The sequence below is a fragment of the Sarcophilus harrisii genome, chromosome 4 (assembly GCF_902635505.1).
Source record: "Sarcophilus harrisii chromosome 4, mSarHar1.11, whole genome shotgun sequence".
NCBI classification, from domain to species: Eukaryota; Metazoa; Chordata; class Mammalia; order Dasyuromorphia; family Dasyuridae; genus Sarcophilus; species Sarcophilus harrisii.
The window spans coordinates 181,048,779-181,071,810 of NC_045429.1; the positions used below are offsets into that span (position 1 = coordinate 181,048,779).

Sequence of the window (23,032 nt, forward strand, 5' to 3'; positions counted from 1 at the left end):
AATATATTAACTCCAAAAGCTATTTCCCAGTAGAGAAGGGATCAAAAAATAAGAAAAATAGTTTTCAAAAGGATTGTAAACTCATTAATAGTTACATGAAATAATGTACCAAGTGCATATGTAAATAAATATATGTAAATAAAAACCATTTTAGCTCATACCTGGCAAGTGTGAAAGAAAATGGGAATTGTAAATGTTGGAGGTATTATGAAAACATTTGCACACTAATGAATTGTTTTTAGATCTGTGCATTAGGATAACCAACTGGAAATTATGCAAATAGTGGCTAAAATGTCCATAACCTTTATATATATGTGTGTGTGTGTGTGTGTGTGTGTGTGTGTGTGTATACCTCAAGGGGCACTGACAAAAAGAATGGCTCCATATACTCATACTTTTTATGGTAGCAAAGAGCTAGGAAAAAAAGTAGTTGCTCATCAGTTGGGGAATAGCTAAAGGATCTATATGTGGCATATAAATGTAATGTAATTTTATTGAATATTATTTTAAATATTATATTAAAGGTAGTCTTTTCCACAGATTTAATATATCTTGTTTAAAGATTTTCATAGAATTGTCAAATTTCTTCCCTGATAATAAGGACTTTTAGAACTAAGGCTAAAGATTGTTTTTATCTCCTTTGGCTGCTTACTTAACTTGAAATGGGAAGTGAATAAATGAATGAAGAGCAGTTCTTAAGCTCCAAACACTGTGAATATAAGTAGAAAAGCAAGACCGTCCCAATTGTTAAGGAGATCACTTTCAAATGGGGGAAATAACTGTTTTTTTTTTATCGAGGTGTCAAACTTGGGAGGTCCACAAAACTCCCAATTGGCAACAACAAAATAAAAATACAGTATATTATAGATGAAGTTAATTTGGGGTTTCCTTAATTTTTTTTTCTTTTGATTTGATGAAAAGTTTGTTTTTTTTATAATACCTTTTTATTTTTCCAAATACATGCAAAGATAGTTTTCAACATTCACTTTTGGAAAACCAAAGTGTTCCAAATTTTTCTCCCTCTCATCTCTCCACCTCCCTTAGATAGTAAGCAATCCAGTATAGGTTAAACATGTGTAATTCTTCTAAATGTATTGCCATATTTGTCATACTGTGCAAGAAATAATTTGTGGTCTTCCAAGTCTGTATGCAAGCCAACATTGTTCAAACTCTGGACTGCAGCCAGAACCAGATTAAAAGGAAATTCGGAGATATTTAACAAAATTAATAAAAATGCAGTAAAATAGATAACTACATTTTAAAAACAAAATAAACTTGCAGCCTGCAGGCATCCACTGTTGCCTTTTCTATTTGTGTTTGATGCCACTGCTTTATACCTCCTGTATATGGTGGGGGGGAGGGCAAGTAAATTCTCATACATTTTACAAATATGGATGCTGCTAAGCTTAGATCTATTAGCTATCTACATAGTAATTACAAAGAATGAGATGGAGGGTTTTTATTTCTATGTAAGTATAGTCATGGTTCAATGATGTTAATTTTAATCTGGTTGAATTAGTGCTCCTTGCCATTGCTATCAAATAGCTAAATTTCCTGTTCATGAACTAGAATCTGATAACCTGATATTATTTCTTTCCTGGCAGCTACCTTCTGGCCAGAATATAACCTCCTTTTTGTCTTCTCTAGTTATCATTCCCTTAATTACAGCAATTGTGGAAAAGCTACTACTACCATCACTACCACTTATGCTTACATAAGAACTCTCCGTATCTGTGTTAGGCTTTTGGTTTTATGTTTGAGGTGCACAAACATGGGCTTTTATTTTTCCTCTGTCTTTGCTTTCACTCTCATTCTCTGTCCTAGTTTTTATAATTTTTCCTTATATATTTGATCTCTTTTTAATAATATGTACTTATTCTTTGTTTAATAAATACTATGTATCTATTATTGCAATGCTGGAGAAACTGAGGCAAGATAGAGTTCAGAAGAGTATTTAATAATTTATTTTAAAGGAAGAGATGTATTGGGACCAAATGGATCTGTGGTTTGGTTCCTGGGCTGAATGAGACTATAGTCTCCAAGAATACAGCAAACAATGTGAGTTCTCAATGACCTATATACACATGGCTCAGACTGGGTGGGGGGTGGGGGGGTGGAGTAGACTGAGGCAGGGGCGGAGTCAGGGTGCTAGAGCAGAATGAGATTCTGACAATCTGGTTTTGATAGTGTGAGGGGAAGCATGGGGGGAGGCATGGGAGAGGCACCCTGGAGATGGGGAGAGGCATTCTGATATTCTAAAACATAAAATCTTTTATCCTTATCAAGTATTCTTATAAAGAGGGAGGGGAGGTTTTTCAGGACTAAACTTTGAGCTGATAATTTTAGACTGAAGCAGAGAAACTGAGTCAGGACTGGGTCAGGATAATTAGGGAAACTGAGAACTGTGGCATAACATTATTAAGTTTCCAAGAGTGGTAAGTTGTGAAGGTATAAGTAGAAAAAGTTGCTGCAAGATCTGGAGATGATACAAGTCACTAAGAGAAGAATAATGGGGGCAGAATTATGTTACAGATACTTGTCAGAAAAGTTTTATGATTAAGGATTATGTAAGATATGGAAAAAAGAAAGAAAAATGAAATATGTGAATATAGACATTTATAGCCGTAGATGCTCACCAGAGGAACTTTCCCTCCCATTGAGTGCTTGTGTAACTTAAAATCTTAGAAAGATACAGAGAATTTAAGAGACTTGCCTATGGTCACAACTGGTATGTCAGAAACAAGAGAACCCAGATCTGCCTGAGTCTGAGAACATTACCTGCTCATTAAACTGTGGTGCCTTTCCAGCATTTTTTGATTAGATTTTGATTTCATTCACCAATCAATTTGCAAGTATTTATCAATCCCCTAGAGTGATGGTAGACATTGTACTTTTGTTTTTTTTGTGATGCAAAATAAAAAATAAAACTATCTCTATCCCTGAGGAATTTAGATTCTGTAGAGGATTTTTATGTGTAAGGTAAGCATGTGTGTATGTGTGTGATAGAGAGAATGAGGGGGGGGGGGGAAGCGAGAGCGAGAAAAAGAACGAGAACACCCTGGAGGAGCTCACATTCTAATTGAAAATATACGGAAGGTTTAGAGCACCACCCCTGAAGTCAGGAAGATCTGAGGTCAAATTTGGTCCCAGACACTTAACACTTCTAGCTGTGTAACTTAACCCCAATTGCCTCAGACCTCCCCCCCAAAAAAAAGAAAGAAAAGAAAAGAAAGAAATATGGGAGGTTTAAGCTGCAAGTGGAAGAATTCACTCTTGATTCAGTAGCAAGACAAATAATAATTTCTTGTTTAATGTTATGTCTATTATTAGATATATATTATATCTATTAATAACACCATATCCATTTCTGATGGTGAATTGTTTAACTATACTTTTGAAAGTTTTCATTTCTTTGTCTTCATTTGCTGTGGAGGTAGGGCTGCAGCACCTGGGGAGGTAGTTTCTAGGTTGCATCTTTTTGTTTTATTTTTTTATTCACAATTTTTTTTTTTTTTCCATTGGGGTCAGTGAAAATACCACCACTCCTTTCTCTACCACAATGGCTGGACAGAAAGGGGAATACTGGTGATTATAGCTAAACTCCTTGAACAGACCCTCTACAACAGGTCCCTCTATTTTCTGTTCTCTTATGCTCTTGTTAATTTTGTATTATCTGCTTTCTAAAGCTAATCTCTCCAAAGAGGGAATAACATACATACTTTTTTTAGTACAGCAATATGTTTCACCTTATAGGGAAGTAGGAGGGAAAGGGAAGAGGAAAGAGGGAGGCTATTAGAAAAGAGGACAAAAGGATTAAGAAGGACAAGGGAAATGATGCAGGGGAAGGAGGGCAGGTTGAAAGAGGTGGAGGTTAGAGGCAAAAATACTGGGGAGGAGGGAAAAAGGGTGAAAGGATATAATTGGGGGAATAATAGGATAGTGGGAGATACAACTAGTAATCTATTTATTTATTATTTTTATTAAAGCTTTTTATTTTTCAAAACATATGCATGGATAATTCTTCAACATTAATCCTTGTAAAACCTTGTGTTTCAGTTTTTCTCCCCTTTCTCCCAATCCCTCTCCTAGATGGCAAGTAGTCCAGTGTTGTTAAATATGGTAGAAGTATATGTTAAATTCAACATATACATACATATATATTTATTATAGCTTTTTATTGACAAAACATATGCATGGGTAATTTTTCAATATTGACCCTTGCAAACACTTCTGTTACAACTTTTCCCCTCTTTCCCTCCATCCCCTCCCCTAGATGGCAGGCAGTCCCATACATGTTTAACATTAACATGTTAAAGTATATGTTAAATACAATATATATGTACATATTTATACAGTTATCTTGTTGCACAAGAAAAATCAGCTTTAGAAAGGTAAGGATAACCTGGGACGAAAAACAAAAATATGCACACATAGTTATACAATTAACTTGCTGCACAAGAAAAATAAAAATGAAACCAAAAAAAAAAAATTAGAAGGAAAACAAAATGCAAGCAAACAACAACAAAAAAGAGTGAAAATGCCATATTGTGAACCACACTCAGTTCCCACAGTCCTTTCTTTGGGTATAGATGGCTCTCTTCATCACAAGATCATTGGAAGTGACTTGAATTATCTCATTATTGAAGAGAGCCACTTCCATCAGAATTGATCATCATATAATCTTGTTGCCCAGTACAATGATCTCCTGGTTCTGCTCATTTTACTTAGCATCAGTTCATGTAAGTCTCTCCAGGCCTCTCTAAAATTATCCTGCTGTTTGTTTCTTATAGAACAATTATATTCCATAACATTCATGTGCCATAACCATTCTCTAACTGATGGGCATCCACTCAGTTTCCATTTTTTTAACACTACAAAAAGGACTGCCACATTTTTGCACACGTGGGTCCCTTTCCCTCCTTTAAGATCTTTGAGATATTAGCCCAGTAGAAACACTGCTGGATCATAGGATATGCACAATTTGATAGTCCTTTGAGCATAGTTCCAAATTGTTCTCCAGAATAGTTGGATCTTTTCACAATTCCAATAACAATGTATTAGTGTCCCAGTGTTCCCACATCCCTTCCAACATTTATCATTGTCTTTTCCTGTCATCTTAGCCAATCTGAGAGGTGTGTAATGGTATCTCAGCGTTGTCTTAATTTGCATTTCTTTGATCAATAATGAATTAGGGCACCTTTTCATATGATGAGAAATGGTTTCTGAAAATATAATTATCTTAACTGTGAATGTGAATGGGATGAACTTTCCCATAAAATGGAAAAGGATAGCAGAGTGAATTAAAAGTCAGAATCCTACAATATGTTTAGAAGAAACATATTTGAAGTAGCTAGAGATACATACAAAGTATAGGTAAAAGTCTGGAGCAGAATATATCATGCTTCAGCTAAAAAAAAAAAGTGTAGTGATCATATTCAAAAGCAAAAATAAATCTAATTAAAAGAGATGGAAGGAAACAGCATCTTGCTGAAGGGTAGCATAGATCGTGAAGTAATATCAGTACTTAATATATTTGCACCAAATGGTATAGCATCCACATTTTTAGAGAAGTTAGGTGATTTAGAAGAAGAAATAGACAAGAAAACTCTTAACCTGGCAGGGAGGGGAGGAGGGAATTTGCAACCTGTTTTAGAACTATATAGTAGTACCACAAAATAAGAAAGAAGTTAAGAAGGTGATTAGAATTTTAGAAAAGTTAAGTATAAGTATAATACAGACCTTTGAAGACAATTGAATGGGGATAGAAAGGATCTACATTTTTCTCAGTGGTACATGGTACCTCACAGTCAAATGCAGAAAGACAGAAATAATCTAATCCTAAAGAATGAATGAGTCAAACAACAAATCATAGAAACAATTTCATCCAGCAGAATGACAATAATGAGTCAACATATCAAAACTTATGATGTACAGCCAAAGCCATTTTTTACATTTTATTTATTTTATTTTTTTTCATAATTTTCATCATTCACAGAACCCATCCCTGGGTAATTTTTTACAACATTATTCCTTGCACTCACTTCTATTCTGACTTTTCCCCTCCCTCTCTCCACCCCCTCTCCTAGATGGCAAGCAGTCCTATACATAAATATGTTAAATATGGCACAGTATATCCTAGATACAATATATGTGTGCAGAACTGAACAGTTCTCTTGTTGCACAGGAAGAATTGGATTCAGAAGATAAAAATAATCTGGGAAGAAAAACAAAAATACAAACAATTTACACTCATTTCCCAGTGTTCCTCGAGTTAGATCTCTTTGTTGAAGAAATCCACTTCCATCAGAGTACATCCTCACACAGTATCATTGTTGAAGTGTAACGATGGCGCTAGCACCCAAGACACCCCAGAATCAGCCAGAGTCAAGCCAGAGTCACCCCAGACTCAAGATTGAACAGGATGGAAGCAGAATCTCCAGGACCAACTTCCCTTGTCTACCAAGGACAGAGTGTGTCCTTGGTTAGCTTTACTCCACCCTCTAGTCCCTCCTACAATCCTCTATACACCAATCATTGAGCCAGTATGGACAGTGGAAAGGACCATTTTCCAAGCGTATGCCTACAGAGTATCGTCCAATCAGAAGTTAGCTTCAAGTGCTCAGCAGCCCCGACCTCAGTGCATAGTTCCAGCCCTCTACATTGAAGTATATAATGATCTCCTGGTTCTGCTCATTTCATTTAGCATCAGTTCATGTAAGTCTCTCCAATCCTCTCTGTATTCATCCTGTTGGTCATTTCTTACAGAACAATAATATTCCATAACATTCATATACCAGAATTTACCCAATCATTCTCCAATTGATGGGCATCCATTCATTTTCCAGTTTCTAGCCACTACAAGCAGGGCTACCACAAACATTTTGGCACATACAGGTCCCTTTCCCTTCTTTAGTATCTCTTTGGGGTATAAGCCCAGTGGTAGCACTGCTGGGTCAAAGGGTATGCAGAGTTTGGTAACTTTTTGATCTGAGTTCTAAATCAGCCAAAGCCATTCTTAGGGGAAATTGTATATCTCTAGATGCTTACATGAATAAAATAGTTAAAGAGGAGATCAATAAATTGGGCATACAAATGAAAAGAACAAATTGAAAACCCCCATATAAAAACCAAATTAGAAATTCTGAAAGGAAAATTAATACAATGGAAAATAACAAAACTATTGAACTAGTAAGTAAAAACTAAGAGTTTGCTTATGAAAAAAACCAACAAAGTAGATAAACCATTGGTTAACTTGATTAGAAAAAGAAAAGAAAAAACCAAATAATCAGCATCAAAAATGAAAAAGGTGATTTCACCATCAGTGGAGAAAATACTAAAGCAATAATTAGGAGCTATGTTGACCAATTGTGTACTAATAAATCTTGTTAATCTTAAGTGAAGTGAATGAAAACTTTTTTTTTTTTTTATTTAATAGCCTTTTATTTACAGGATATATACATGGGTAACTTTACAGCATTAACAATTGCCAAACCTCTTGTTCCAATTTTTCACCTCTTACCCCCCACCCCCTCCCCTAGATGGCAGGATGACCAGTAGATGTTAAAGACATTAAAATATAAATTAGATACACAATAAGTATACATGACCAAACTGTTATTTTGCTGTACAAAAAGAATCAGACTCTGAAATATTGTACAATTAGCTTGTGAAGGAAGTCAAAAATGCAGGTGTGCATAAATATAGGGATTGGGAATTCAATGTAATGGTTTTTAGTCATCTCCCAGAGTTCTTTTTCTGGGTATAGCTAGTTCAGTTCCTTACTGCTCCATTAGAAATGATTTGGTTGATCTCGTTGCTGAGGATGGCCTGATCCATCAGAACTGGTCATCATCTAGTATTGTTGTTGAAGTATATAATGATCTCCTGGTCCTGCTCATTTCGAAGTGAATGAAAACTTAAAAAAATATAGGTTGCCAAATTAACAGAAAAGGAAATAACATATTTAAATAGTCCTGTTTTAGAAAAAGTAATTGAACAAGCCATCAGTGAACTCCCTAAGAAAAAGATTTTAAGGGTCATTTAGCTAGTAAAGTGTCTGTGGCCAGAATTGAACTCGGGAAGATGTTTTCCTGAATCCAGGCCTCCCACTATGCCACCTAGTTGTATTTTTAGTTAATATTGTTTTTCTCTATATTTATACATCTTGACGTTACATATATACTCCTTCCTTATTTATTGATGTCTTTCTTCACTTCTTTAATATTGTATTCTTAAGGTTTCCTATGTTTCTGATTGTACCTTCTCTAGTTTCTTCCTTGTTAAATCTTCATTTACCTTCCTACTTAAAAATGTGATGGATTCTTCCAGTTTTATCTTGAACTTTTTTTTTTCTCTCTACACTCTCTGCTTTGGTGATGTCATGTTATGGGCCAGAACTCTGAACTTGAAACGAAGGATTCTTACAAGGTGCTAAGTCGGTGGAATTGATAGAGACAATGGTTATCTAGTTTAGCATGATTCAGTATGATAGATTTTATGTTACAACAAATAATGGTTTCCTAGTGATATAATGATGGGTTTATACTCAGTGTAGAGAAATAAGCTAGGAGCCTTAACCAGGATTCATTCTGAGAGATTCAGAGGGCAGAGAAGACTGGCGGCATCTCAGGCTCTTGGAACCAAGGAGAGAGACAGGCCTTTAAGAAAGCTAACCAGCCCCAGGAAAAGAGACAAGACTTTGAAAGAGATAATAAAGGATTTGGACTTTATCCCCTGGTTACTAAACTGAAACTAAGGCTGCTCCTGAGACCTCCAGAGATCCCAAGAAAACCAAACTAGAGAACATTACAATGCCATCCATTCCCATGATTGCAATTATTTTCTATGGGAATATGAATTATAACTTTATTCTTTATTCTGATGACAGTCTATATTTCCTGTTGCTTGCTGCATATTATTACCTGGTTGTCTCATTGCTACCTTGATTTCAGCATGTCTGAAGCCAAAATCATTTACCTTTCCTAAACAAGTACATTTCTTTCCCCCTTACTTGTCTGTTTCTGGAGATAGCTTTTTTTTTTTTTTTAAATGGTTGATGTTGTATGATCACCCAAGAGTAGGCGAGCTGTGCATAAAAATCAAAACAAAATTGTAATGATAACCTTCAACTAATTAATCACATGGATATATACTAATATGTATGCTGCATCCAATATTGTGTGAATATTGTCTCACCTTTCTGTTTCTCTAATTTTTAGAACTACTTCCTAGACTTTCTTCCTAGACAAAGTAGAACTTATAAGGTTTAACAGCTCTTGCTTGCTTTCCTTAATTTCCTTTTTTCCTCCTCTGTTTGAGACAACCACTGTTGTTGAACTTTAAAACACAAAGGATGATTGAAATTTTTGTTGAAAGTCCATTTTCTTTCCATGAGAATGATGAACTTTGTAGGATAAATTTGTACAAATTATTTTCCTTTGGATTTTCAATATTCTAACATTTTTGTTGTTGAAGAATAATGTATTCAGAAATATTTGTGGGTTTATCAAATTCCTTTTTTTCTAACATTTTATTCTTAATTTTTATTTTTTGTATTTGTCTCGTTTACATATAAAACAACATTTATTTTGGTTATACATGAACATTCATTTTTTTTACATAGTTTCTTTTTTTCTTTCTTTTTTTTTTTTTTTTTTCTGAGGCAATTGAGGTTAAGTGACTTGCTCCGGGTCACACAGCTAGGAAGTGTTAAGTGTCTGAGACCGGATTTGAACTCCTGACTTCAGGGCTGGTGCTCTATCCACTGAGCCACCTAGCTGCCCTAATGTGGTTTCATAGTTACATAAATTCATATGAATCATGTTTAGGAAGAAAAATCAGAAAAAAAAGGGAAAAGCCATGAGGGAAAAAAGTGAACATAAACATGTGTTGATTTATATTCAGTCTCCATAGTTCTGTCTGATAAATTTTCCATTCAGAATTTATGGGGTTGCCTTGGATCACTGAACTGCTGAGAAGAACCAAGTCTGTCATAATTGATCATCACAACTCTTTCCAGGCTTTTCTAAACTCAGTCTGTTAATCATTTTTAATAGAACAACAATATTCCATTACTTTCATATACCATAACTTGTTCAGCCATTCCCCAATTAATGAGTATCTACACATTTTCCAATTTTTGACCACCATAGAGAGCTGCTACAAACATTTTTGCACATGTAGATCCTTTTCCCTGTTTTATAATTTCTTTGGGATACAGACTTAGTATACTGCTAGATCACAAGGTACACAGTTTTATAGCCCTTTGGGCATAGTTCCAAATTTTCTCTAGAATGGTTAGATAATTTCACAACTCTAGAAAGGCACACTTTTTAAAAGCTGATATACTTTCCAGGGATATACACATTGATAATGAGATTGACTCACATATTGCCAGAGCCAGCTCAGTATTGGGGAGAAAAGTCTGGGAGAGTCTCTCAAGAACTTTGCTGTTGATTGTGTGACATGGGAGAAATTGGTAGAGGACCTCTCTCATTAGCGAAGGTGCTGTACTCTATGGGCAAAGTAGCTTTGGATTAATTTAGAAGAAAGGTGAAAGAAAATAGTAGATTTAGAAAATATGTTCTAGGTGTTCACATGTACTATTTGTGCTCGGCCTGTGATAGAGCCTTCTGAATTTATACTTGGTTGATCACTTACAGTCTGGCACACTGTAACTTGATTCCAACATAGTGATGTATTTTTGGCCATATATGAGAACGAATGACAACCACCACTAACCACTGGAGAGAAAAGCACATTTTTTTTTTTTTAAAAGCTGTTATTTCTTCTGGTGAAGCTCTATGACCACATGTTATAGAGGACAACAGTGTCCATGAACTGAATTTGAGCATCACCCAAAGGGCAATGGAGAGTCAAAGTTGGGCAGAAGCAAATTGCAATCCATCCTAAACAAGGGATTAAACAAGAAGAGCAGTGTAAAGAAAGTCCTCATAAAAGCAACTTAAAAAAAAGGCCGTGGCATAACAACTGAGGGAGGAAAAAGTGGTGTATGAAGCATATTCTTCACTGGTACACGAATGGATTTATTGAAGGATATTGAATCATGTGAATTGCATAGTAGAGATAGATCTCAATTTGCATAATTGAAAGCTATCATGGCATTGATAAATGTGCTGGTCTATTGGAGTATTTGAGTATTCCAAATAAGAAAGCGATTTAGAAAATAATAGTTTTCTTCCTCATTTCCAATTTTTTGTTTCATCATTAACCTTTGTTTGTGGTGTTTGCTTTAAAGAAATCATTAATAATTTTTTAAATATTTCCCCTTAGTCTGATAAATTCGGTTTTTATGTTCTCCTAGAATCCTTTCTCAAATTCTTAGGTTTAGAAAAAAATTTTTTACTGACATTTTACTGATTCATTTTGTCTTTATATTTCGCTCATTTCTGTCCCCACTTCTCAAGATTGAACTTTTCCTTGGGATAAGAAGAAAAAAAAAATTAGTGAAAACATTTAATATAGTGACTACTATGTTAATTATATGATATTCTGAACTAATTATATCCAACATCTGTGTCATGAAGAGGGATATAAGTTCCTTTTATCTCTCGTCCTGGGAACTTTATGGGTTTCATTTCATCAAAACTCAACATCCTTTTAACTATCTTTTCATTTGTATTGTCATACGTAATGTTTATACACTTGATTGTGCTTTTTTAGGTTCTGCATCAGTTTTTATATGTTAAACATGGTGTTTAATTATATTCCACATATTTATAATTTCTTTCTGCAAAATAGTATTATATATTAATGTCACAGATTTTTTTCAGTCATTCATGTCAGTGGATATCCTTCTTACTGCTTCCATAGAATGCTGGCATGAATATTTTGACATATATTGGGCCTTCACTTATTTTTTTCCTTGGGAATATATTAGTATAGAAAACCTAAATTATTTCTCTTCATCCCCTCAAAATTCCAAATTTAAATCCTGAATGATTGGACCACTTCATAACTTTACCAGCTGTGTGTCTTTTTTTGGGAGTAAATTTTCATATGGTCATTGATAGTTTGAAATTCTTTTGAAAACTTTGTTCATCTTTTAGCCATTTATTTATTAGAGAATTGTATTTATAGCTAGTTATTTTGGTAATTAGACTTTTGGGTGATATTTGTAGAATATTTCCTACTTTGTTCTTTCTCTTTTACTTTCAACTGGGGAAAAGCTTTTAATTTTTATTTAATCAACCTGATCTTTCTTTTTATCTTACATTTGTATTTATTTTCAACTGTAATTTTTTTGGTCTAAATCTAATTTTTGCCCAATTGCTTTCCATTCTCCCTGGTACTAATAAAAAGAATAGTTGTTTCTTGATTAATTTATATTTTTAGATTTATTATATGTCCATACATTGTTTTCATTTATTTCTCATCTAGTATGTTCAAACGAATCACTTTTATTTTTTAAAAAACTTATACTAAATAATTTTATAATATCATTTGAAGTTTGATAATGCTGTCCATGCACCATTTTCTGTATTTTCTTACTATTTCATTGAGATTCCAGATCTGTTATTCTTTCAAACCAATTTTGTTATTATTTTATTTAATTCTGTCAATTATCCTGTCAATAATTTGACTGGTACAGAATGAAATCTGAAAATTTAGGTAGATGTCATTTTTTAACATTGCAATATCCCAATCATATTTTGCCATTATTTTCCACATAAATTTTTCGTGCTGCATTGTAGGCTCATTCATGTTTTATTCATTTTATAATCACTTTGAGTGAATTTTCTCATTTATATATATAGAAATGCAGATTATTTTTGTGACTTTGTTTCATATCTTGATACTTTACTGGAATGATTAACATAGAAATAGAGATTATAACCTTTATGTTTTTCTGTGTAGCACTATGCCTGAAACCTATTTACCCTAATTAATGTTTGTTGATTGCTTTTGTTGAATTATTTCAATTTTTTGTGATTCTCTGGGGTTTTCTAAGTATATTAGGATTATTTTCCACTAGGGATGGAATTTCTACTTTGCTTTTGTTCATCTTATATCTCTCTAAAGAAAGCATTGTAATTAAATCTATATAAGTATTAAATCTGCTTTGGTAGATAAACTCTTAAATATTTTAAAATTTTAAAAATTATTTTTAGTGTGATTTCATTTCTGATTGTCTCTTGGATCTTGTTATTCTAATGTAGAAATGCTGTTGATTTTTGTGAGTAGACTTTGTGTAGCCAGTTTTGCTGAACTTAATGACTCAGTCATTTATTTATTTTTGCTAATCCACAAGCATTTTCCATGTTAACTGTCATCAGGTCCTTAAATCTCTCCATCTCTTTTCCCTTTCTGTTTCTTTCCTCTCCTGTTCCTGTCTTTTTCCCTCCCTCTCCTATTTCTTTTCCCCTTTTTCTCCTGTTCCTTCTAATACCTATAATTCATCCTCTAATTTATAAATCTGTCTTAGTCTTTAATCTTTGTGCCTTTTCTCAGGGATTATCTCTAGAGAGAGCTAGGTGATACATTAGGTAGAACAGTACGCCTGGAGTTTAAGAAGATCCTTGTTCAATTATAATACTAAACATTGATTAGCTGTGTGACCCTGGGCAAGTCCTCTAACCTTTGATGGCCTCAATTTCCTTACTGGTAAAATGTGAATAATAATAACATCTACCTCCAGGGTTGTTGCAAGGATTAAATGAGATATTTGTAAAACAAATGCTTAACTAAAGTTCCTGGCACATATTGAGTGGTATATAAAAATGCTAGCAGTTCTTCTTTCCTTCATTTTCCTACTTTGATCCTTGATTTGTTGACCTTTCCTATTTCCCATGGACTTCTGACTGACTTGTTCAGTTCAAGGATAGAATTAACTTTCTATACTTTATTGGATTACTTGATCATTATTTTTTCTGGGGCAATTTTCAGATTTTTTTCCTGACATGGGGAATTTGATCTCTTTCTTTGGTTTAGGCCATCATTTTTGACAGAAGTTTTTGATTAATGATCAAGTGTTAGTGTTGATAACTTAGTTTTGAGGTATTTGCATTTTGACCTATGTTGATCAGCAGAATAATTTGCTGTATCTTTCACATTACATTAGAAAAAGGTAATCTCATGAAATTACAAGTAATATAGCTCTGGATAAACAGTAAAATTTTTGAAACTGTTATTTTAATGTTTGCTGTATTTTTTAATAAATTATTTAAAAATAATGTCTCTAATTTTTAAAAAGGGTAAATTAGCTTGTGAATTGAGAGTTAATAACATGAGTTATACATTGCTAAAAGCATGTTTTTGATGAATTTTTAAAAATTGATTGTCTTTTGTTTTTTACATCATCAGTTTCTCTGAAGTATCCTTCTTCCTCCTCAAAACCATTCTGTATAAATAGTTTTTTGTATGTTTTTAAAAAGGGTGAAAATCTGCATGACCAATAAGAACATTGGCAAAACCTGAAAACACATGCAGTGTGCAGCATGTGTAAACTTCCCACTTTCAGAAGGGAATGGATTGGGAATAATCCCTTATACTTCCTCTTCCGAGTCATACTTGCTCTTTGTAATTTTTCTGTGATCTTTTTTTTTTTTTTTTTTTTTTGATGTAAGTGTTCTTTCCATTTACAATGTTGTATTCATTGTACCTTTTCTTTTTTGGGCTCTTCTTCATTACTTACTTTATCTCTATGTTAACGAGAGCAATCAACATCAGTGCCTCAGTTCATGTGGGTCTTTTTCCCCTTGTATTTATCACACTTTCCATTTTTTGCTGCATTGTAATATTCTATTACATTCATATTTAATAATTTGTGCAGTCTTTCTCTAGTCATTGGTCATCTGCTTTACTGAAAGTTCTTTGCTTTCACCAAATATGCTGTAAATGTTTTGATGTATATGGGACATATCAGTGGTTTCCTTGGGAGCATAGGTCTAATAATGAAATCTCAAAAAAGAAAGAACATTTAGTTACCTTGTTTACATGGTTGTAAATTGGTTTCTAAAAATGGTAGTATCAATTTATACCTCCACTATAAAATATATTAGTGTGCACAACTCCAACATTGGCAGTTTTAAAATTTTTGTCCAGAACTTTTGGTGAGCTTTTATACTTAGTAGACACAAATGAAATTTTTTAAAAAATGAGATTTTGAAAGATAATCTTTTGTTTACTTAACCACTCTATTTCTGGATTTTCCATATGTACTAAATTTTGGATTTCTTTCATTGTAGGCCAAGATTACTCCCCTACAGCATGGTTATCTGGTACTGAATCTGTGTGGCAGGCCACAACTGTTCCATCAAGCACTCGTAATAGCCACACCCGACGACATAGCATAGCTTCTGACAGTGGGGATACTGGCATTGGAACCTCTTGTTCTGACAGTGTGGAAGGTGAGTTAAATTGATGAAGGTTACGAAATGATTAGATTGTGACCTGAGAAATTTTAAAGGAATATTAATTTGTAAGAGCAATTGTTGATGATCCTTTATCTTATGAAATTACTTTAGCTTCTAAAATGAAGTCAATATTTTCTTATATTTTGTTTATGTTCTTTGCTTAAGAACATTTGATTTAAAACATTTACTGGTTTCAGTATCTGATCTTTTAAAAAATTAGTTTTTTAATTGTCATATGAAATATATGCAATGAAATGCGGGGAGATTTTTTTAGAATTTTGAGTGGGTAACATAAATTTCTTCCCCCTATTGCCCTACTATTTATCAAACTTTTTAAAAGCTTACTGTGTGGGGGCTGGTTCTGTGTTAGGCAACAAATAAAAGGAGTCAAACAGTCCTTATTTTCAAGGAGAAGTTTCCCAAATGGAAATGGTTATTTGAAGCCCATTCAAATATAGTTTAAACTTTTTCTCTTTTAAACATGTATCATATTGTACAAGAAAAGTCAGATCAAAAAGGGGAAAAAATGAGGGAAAAAAAGGGACACAAACAAGAAGAGGTGAAAATTCTATATTGTGATCCACATTCAATCCCCATAGTTTCTTTCTGAATGCAATTGACTTTCTCCATCATAAGTCTATTGAAATTGGTCTGAATCAACTCATTGGGTAACATAACTTTCTGAACACATTGTGACTATATTGATAGAATCTCTGGTCTTACCTAGTGTGCCATCATTAGGCTAGCAGTTGCATAGAATATAAATACTATGGACCCAACCTATATTTAATATATTTGCCAGGCATTTTAAAACTTAAAAGAAAGGAAATATAATACAAGACATGATATGTATAGTTCCCTACAAAGATCAGGAATGGGTATTTTCAAGAGAATGGCAGTCTTGAGTTAGTAAGACTAAAAACCGGCATCCTAGCTTTGTTGGATGAAAATTTCTGAAAATGATTTAAACCCAGTGGTGATGATAAATGCCAGCAGTCTTTGCAAATGAGAATACTGATGTTGCCTGATCCCTTTGTCTTGATGGGACCAGGTTGTAAGTGACTTTAAAAGCAGAAAAAAAAGATTTTATAGTTGTAGCTGGAAGTAATAGAGAGTTCCTAGAGTTAATTGAGCAGGGGGAAGTGACATGAGCCCTACAATTGAGAACAGCGTTTTAGCAGCTAAAAGGGATTAGAATTAGGAGAGACCTTTCAGAGATCTTTCAGGTTAGATGGCTAGGTGAAAGAAGATGAGAGCCAGTACCAGGGTAGTCTATGTGTGAATAAAGAGAAAAGGATGGAGGGGTGTGTGTGCGTGCGCTAGGATGCATGTATCCACATATAAATGATGTGAACATAGAAATGAAAAAACTTGACAAAAAATGGGGATTGAAACAAGACTTTTAGATTTTGGCAATACTTGGAGGGAGCAATTTTCATTGAATGTTGGAATTTGAAGCCAAACAGTAGATAATTGAGAAGAGAGTGAGAGGAAAAGAGTTGGGGGTAACAATTTTTTAAAAATTTAAAAGAAAAAGAAATGAAGGAAAATATCTAGCTGGGGTATATGATTTTTTTGAGAATGAGGAATACAAGGACATGTTTGCAGAATGGGGAGAGCTTTGAGAGTAATGGGGGTTGTGTGATGAAGAAGACATGGAAGCATGAAATGATAACACTTGCATATTGAGAGTTTATCCTCAGTAAGAAGTTTTCTTTTTTTCATAACAGACAAGTTGAAGGGGAGGAGATAGAGGGAAAAGCACCTGAATGATGTGAAGTAGGGATGTAGGGAGAAGAGGAAACTGTAAATGCTCACTCTTGCGTTCTCTCTCTTTCCCTCTCCCTTTCCCTCTTCCCTCTCCTCTCTCTCCCTCCTTTCCTCCCCCCCTTCTTTCTCTCTCTTCCTCTTTCCCTCTCTCCTCTCTTTTCCTTCCTCCCTTTCTTCTTCCTCTCTTCTTCCTCTCCATCTTAGTAAATTATGCAGCAAAAGTATTCTTTTGTTCTCTTGAGTGAATCTGAGACAGAGAGGTTTGAAAAGGGATAAAAGGTTTGGGAGAGCTGTTGTTCTGAGTAGGACTTGATTAGGGAGGTGTTAAAAATATTGCCTTTGTTCAATGAGCACCATTTAATACACTGTTAATAGTGGACCTAATCACCATGATTTTTCTGAATCAGCAGTATGTAAACAATAATGAAGGTGACTGGAGGTATGAGTAATCCAAGGTTGGGGATTGGCAAGACATTATCAGTAATAGAAAAAAAGGAGACAAATGATGTGAGTGTAGAAGATAGTATGAAGTTTAATGAGTTTGTGTTGGAATGAGGAAAGAATAGCCATTGTAAGGGTGGTGGTTAGGGAACTTAGCTTTGGAGGGATTGAAGGTCATAGAGATGATAAAGAATAGGTGGTGAAGGGTTGGACTATATGTCCTAAGACAATTTCAGTAAACAACAATAATAATAAATAAATACCTCCTATATACTAGCCACTCTGTTAAAATGTTAGGGAGAAGAAGAAAGAACAAAAAGAAGCCTGAGTTGAAAGTGATAAAAGACTGTGTAATCAAAAAAATTGCAGAGGTTATGAAGTTGAAAGTAGAAAATTTGTAGGTGATGGCAAGAATTGGATTTAGGATTGAAGTAGGGTTGGCTGAGAAGTCTCTAGAAGTAAAGTCATTGTTCAGGATATGTGTTTCCCCTAATGTCCTTTCCTTTTTCTCTCCCAGAGCACTATCCTATGTGACAAAAATCTTTTAAAGACAAAAAAAAGAAAAAAATAGGAACAAATCACCATCTGATAAAAAAATTTGAAAAATTTTTAAATATGCAACACCTGTAAACCTCTGATCTCTACAAAAGCATAAGGGTAGGAATATTTTCTCATCTCTTTTTTTTTTAGTGTTACACACATATATACATGCATACATAATCATTTTGCTATATCCCTTTTTATTTTGGGGGGAGGTTTTTCTGTTTACATTGTAATCACTGTGTATACTGTTTCTTGGCTCTGTATACTTAATTCACTTCATATTTTCTGTATTCCTCATTTCTTACAGCATAGTATGAGACCATTAGATTTTACTATTTTGTTAATGATCTTAGGAGGATTATATGTAAATAGCTTATTCTTCTTTAGTCCCTTATAATTTTCCCTTTATGTTTACCTTTTTCTGTTTCTCATAATTCCTGTTTTTGAAATTCAGTTGCTATTCAGCTCCAATCTTTTCATCAGAAATGGAATATAATATTCCAAATTCTGTTATCCATAGAGTGGATTACTATTAAATTGTAGATGATCTTGTGGCTCCTTAGTATTTGAATTCTTAATTTCTGACCGCTTAAAATTTTTTCCTTTGATTAGGGTGCCAAGGATTTTGACTATGATGTTTTTATTTTGTGATTTCTTTTAGGAGGTGACTAATGGATTCTTTCTTTTTCCTTTTTGTCTTCTTGTTCAAATTGATCCTGGAAAGTTTTCTTTTGGGACTTCTTGAAACATAATGTGAGTTTTTTCTCCTTCTTTTCCTTTCCTTGTCCCTTTCTCTTACTCTTCCCGTTTTTCTCTTTCTCCTTTTGCCCCCTTTCTCTTTCACCCTCTTTCCTCCTTTCCCCTTCTCTTCTTTTCCCTTTTGTAACTTTCAAGGAAGTCTAATAGTTATTAATTTTTTTTATTTTATTTTATTTTTTTTTTTGTCTTCTATCCATTTTCCAGGTCATTTTTTCCCCCATGGATATATATTTTTGTTCTCCTTTCTCACCCCACCCCAGACTTGTCTTTGTCTCAATATTTCTTCTTTTCTCTGAATACATTTATTGTTTTTTGTTTAATAATTTTTCAGTTGTGTTTTACTCTGTACCCCTATATAGGGCTTTTTTGGCGAAGATTGTGGTTTGCCATTTCCTTTTCCAGATCATTTTATGGATGAGAAAACTGAGACAAACACAGTTAAGTGATTTGCCCAGTATCACAGGTCTTCCTGACTTCAGATTCTATGTATTATCCAGTGTGCCAACTAGGTGCTCCTCTGAACCTATTCTTTTCATAATTTTTATGGCACAGCAGTATTATATTTATCCTCCCAATTTTAAAGCTAAAATCTAGAAGCATTTTTTTTTTTTTTTAAGTTTTCTAAGTTTTGATTTTTTTTTTCCCCTGAGGCAATTGGGGGTTACATGATTTGCCCAGGATTACACAGCTAGGTTAAGTTTTGATTTTTAAAGCTTGATAATATTTTCTTATAAATAGATGACTTTATAATGACAGTGTAGCCTCTCTATATTATAAGGATTCATTGTTGACACAGGCCTATTTAGGACATCTTCAATCATGTGTCAACACCTCCCCCCCTTCCCTCTCCCCACCCTTCACCCTGCCTCAGTATATTGCATATTGATGATTAAATTATTTATTATTTATTGGTTAGTCACTTTTATTAATGGTAGGTTACTATAACTAGCATTAGAGATCTAGAAAAAAGTTCAAAGTGCTTGTCATATTATAAAAGAGATACTTATATCTTTATATAGTTGTGAATTTCTCTTTACGCACAGATATAATTTAAGAACTTGTGTGTGATTATGTGGTGGATAGAAGATAAAATAACTGAGAAAAATTTTGAATTTCTTAGTGTATTGATTTATTAAGTAATGCATGACAATTGCTTAATTAAATAGGACATGTCATTTTCTTCAGCTTTAGTGGTGGACCTTGAATGTTAGAGAAGACAATCAAATAAGGCCAATTAATTAAAATAAAATTAAGCAGGATACAAAATTAGGTAATCTGATTAATAATTAGAGGGAAGATTTAGGGACTTTTTAAGCTGGGAGTAAAGCAGGTATAATTTCCTGAAATCAGAAAAAGGTATCCCAGTCCCCCCAAGTGTCTGAATACTCTTGTGCTATAACCAATGACAAGCAGGATCCTTTCAGAATGCTTTCAGTATGGGGTTAGTTTTCAGATAAGACACATAGGTTGCTTGAGGTATTTAATTGTGAGAAGACTCCTTATATCAGTCTTTGGATCTGATTGAGTTTCTGCTTAATGTAATATAGATTCCTTATTTAAAGGTCTCTGCAGTATGTTGGGTGAATTAAGTTATGGTAGATGAATGTAATGTAATATTCTTGTTCTATATGAAATGATGAGTAGGTTGATTTCAGAAAAGCCTGGAAGGCTTACATGAACTGGTTCTGAGTGAAGTGAGCAGAACCAGGAGAACACAGTAATAACAAGATTATGTGACAAAAAACTGTGATGGACTTGGCTCTTTTCAACAATGTGGTGACCCAAGGCAATTCCAGTAAACGTGGGATGGAAAATGCCATTTGCATCCAGAGAGAGAAATATGGATACTGAATATAGATTGAAACATAGTATTTTTTGTTATTGATTTGCTTTTTTTTCTTCTTCTTGTTGTTTCCCTTTTGGTCTCATTTTTCTTTCATGATAATGAAAAATATGGAAATAGGTTTAAAAGAAATGCACTTATTCTATATCAGACTGCTTGCTGTCTTGGGGAGAGGGGAGTTAAGGGAAAGAGGAAAGTTTGGAACACAAAAGTTTAGCAAAAATGAATGTTGAAAACTATATGTATTGGAAAGAAATACTGGGGAAAAATTAGAAACACTGATTGTTATTTTCAAATGTTTTATATAACAAAATAAAACTTTCAAACTACAAAATAATGATGACTGATAAAAAATAGGGTTATGGAAATATTCTTGAAGACCTTTTATATTTAATTAATTTGAAATATACTTGTACTTAAATTTAGACATAAACCTTTTTTTTTTTTTTTTGGGAAATATCTTTAGATACATTAACTTTTCATATCATTTAAACCAAAATTAAAATATTATGATGTGATTGAATTAAGTGCTTTCTGCTTCCCTAGGTGTCTGCTTTATTTTCTTTACTAAGAAATGTTTTGATGTAAAATTAATAGCTCTGTAAGTGATAACCATTTTCTCATATAATTTTAGTGAACAGAGGAAGGCAGACTGGAGAAAATATATTCCTTTCCCAGAAACAAAGGAGAATGCTCCAAATTTAAATCTAGTACAAATCCATTTTCAGGAATGGGGTGGGAGTCTGTGGTGTTTTTTTTTTTTTTTGGCTCAGGATTTGGAAACTTGATTATGTTAAGAGCAGCTAAGTAGCTGGAGTACTCAGATTACAGTAGTGTCCCTTCCATATATTCATATACACATACACATTTATAAAGAACTCATCATCTGTCTGTACCCTTCATTGATGCTATAAACTCTGTGGCTTTACAAACAACAACAATAACACTTCTCCCAGCTAGTTTCAGGTTTCACTCTAACATGGATGATTTTAAATGTCTTTGCCATGTGTCCCTTTGGGGATTTGGTGTTACTATTAGGTAACCCAAGAAAACACAGTAAGAATTGAATGATCTGTGTTTGATCATGGTAAAACAACAGTAGCATTACTCTTCTCCCTTCCCCCCACAGAACAGCATAGCAATGCCAACTTTTTAAATTTTAAAATCTTTAATGCTGAATGAGACAGATTGTTTTTTGAGTGGATGGGGGGGCACCTCTTTCTGACAAATTATTTCATAGCCATTAAAAGTATTAAATTTTAATGTTTTTCCATTTTCTTTGATGTGAATTGATGGAAATTTGATCCATACTTCAAAAATAGAAACTTATCATTGTGTGTTTTTTTATTTTTATTTTTGTAGATCATTTACTTGACCTCAAAATGTGCCATTATTTGTATAATAAATGAAAAGTTAGGTATTTTGAAATTTTTGTTGATAAATCAGCCCTTAGAATTTGAGATTTTTCTCTTATGTATATATGGATTGATATTGGAGAAGATAGTAGGGTGTGTGGTTTTTGCTAGGTTTTAAGGTTAAGACATAAGATAACATTAAGTTTTTCAGAGTCTGGTATATGGTTATACCAAATGTTCACTGGTACTTTTGGGTCTGTCTTCTTTCCATGCATTATGGTAGCTCAGGTTTTTGAGATGTTCTATTCATGCTTCTCTAGAGCACATGCTTTGTAGGAGACCTTTAGGAAACTAGGAAACTGGACTTTTTTAGCTCAAAAGCTTTCAGGTATATGGAAAATCCAGGTGCATGTGTGTGCATGTGTGTTCTTTCATGCATGTGCATTTCTGAGTTGTTCTGACAAAGGTTTTGGGTAGAAAGACTACTATACAGGAAGACATGGTTTGGCTAAGGCATTGGCAGTTTTATTGGATAGAGAAAGACCAGGCCAGAAAAGCAAAGTTTTGCAAGATTACAACATTGGTAAAAAACAGTCTGATTTATTTTAGGGTACTCTTTGTGTGCATATGCACTTTGTATGTGGGTCTACATTTTATGACTGCTTAAAGCTATATTTGTTATCCAGTTAGAAGCAGCTAGGTAGGTAAGTACAGTGGATAAAATACTCTTCTGTAGTCAGGAAAAACTGAGTTTTCATATATGATCTCAGAATTTTACTGGCTGCTGCTGTTGATGTTTGTCATTAGTTGTTGAAGATGACCATGACATCAGTGGAGTGATATCATGACGTGCAAGTGAGTTGCATATAAATGAGGAAGGGCTGTTGTGCAAGGTCACCTGCTTCATTTTTTTTAGAGCCACCAGGGACCAGTGGTAAAAAACACAT

The 23,032-nt window shown here is 33.8% G+C and overlaps 1 protein-coding gene across 5 annotated transcripts in view; it reads left to right on the forward strand.

Moving 5' to 3' along the window:
* CEP85L (centrosomal protein 85 like) overlaps positions 1-23,032 on the forward strand; it is a 142,556-nt gene that overhangs the window by 17,410 nt on the left and 102,114 nt on the right. For 3 of the 5 annotated variants that reach the window (XM_031964359.1, XM_031964361.1, XM_031964360.1), the window contains exon 2: positions 15,207-15,368. In XM_031964359.1, coding sequence (XP_031820219.1) covers positions 15,207-15,368 — 162 coding nt within the window. Of the gene's footprint in view, positions 1-15,206; positions 15,369-18,126; positions 18,243-18,809; positions 18,882-23,032 lie in introns of those variants that run through there. The other 2 variants (XM_031964362.1, XM_031964363.1) reach the window with 2 other exon arrangements.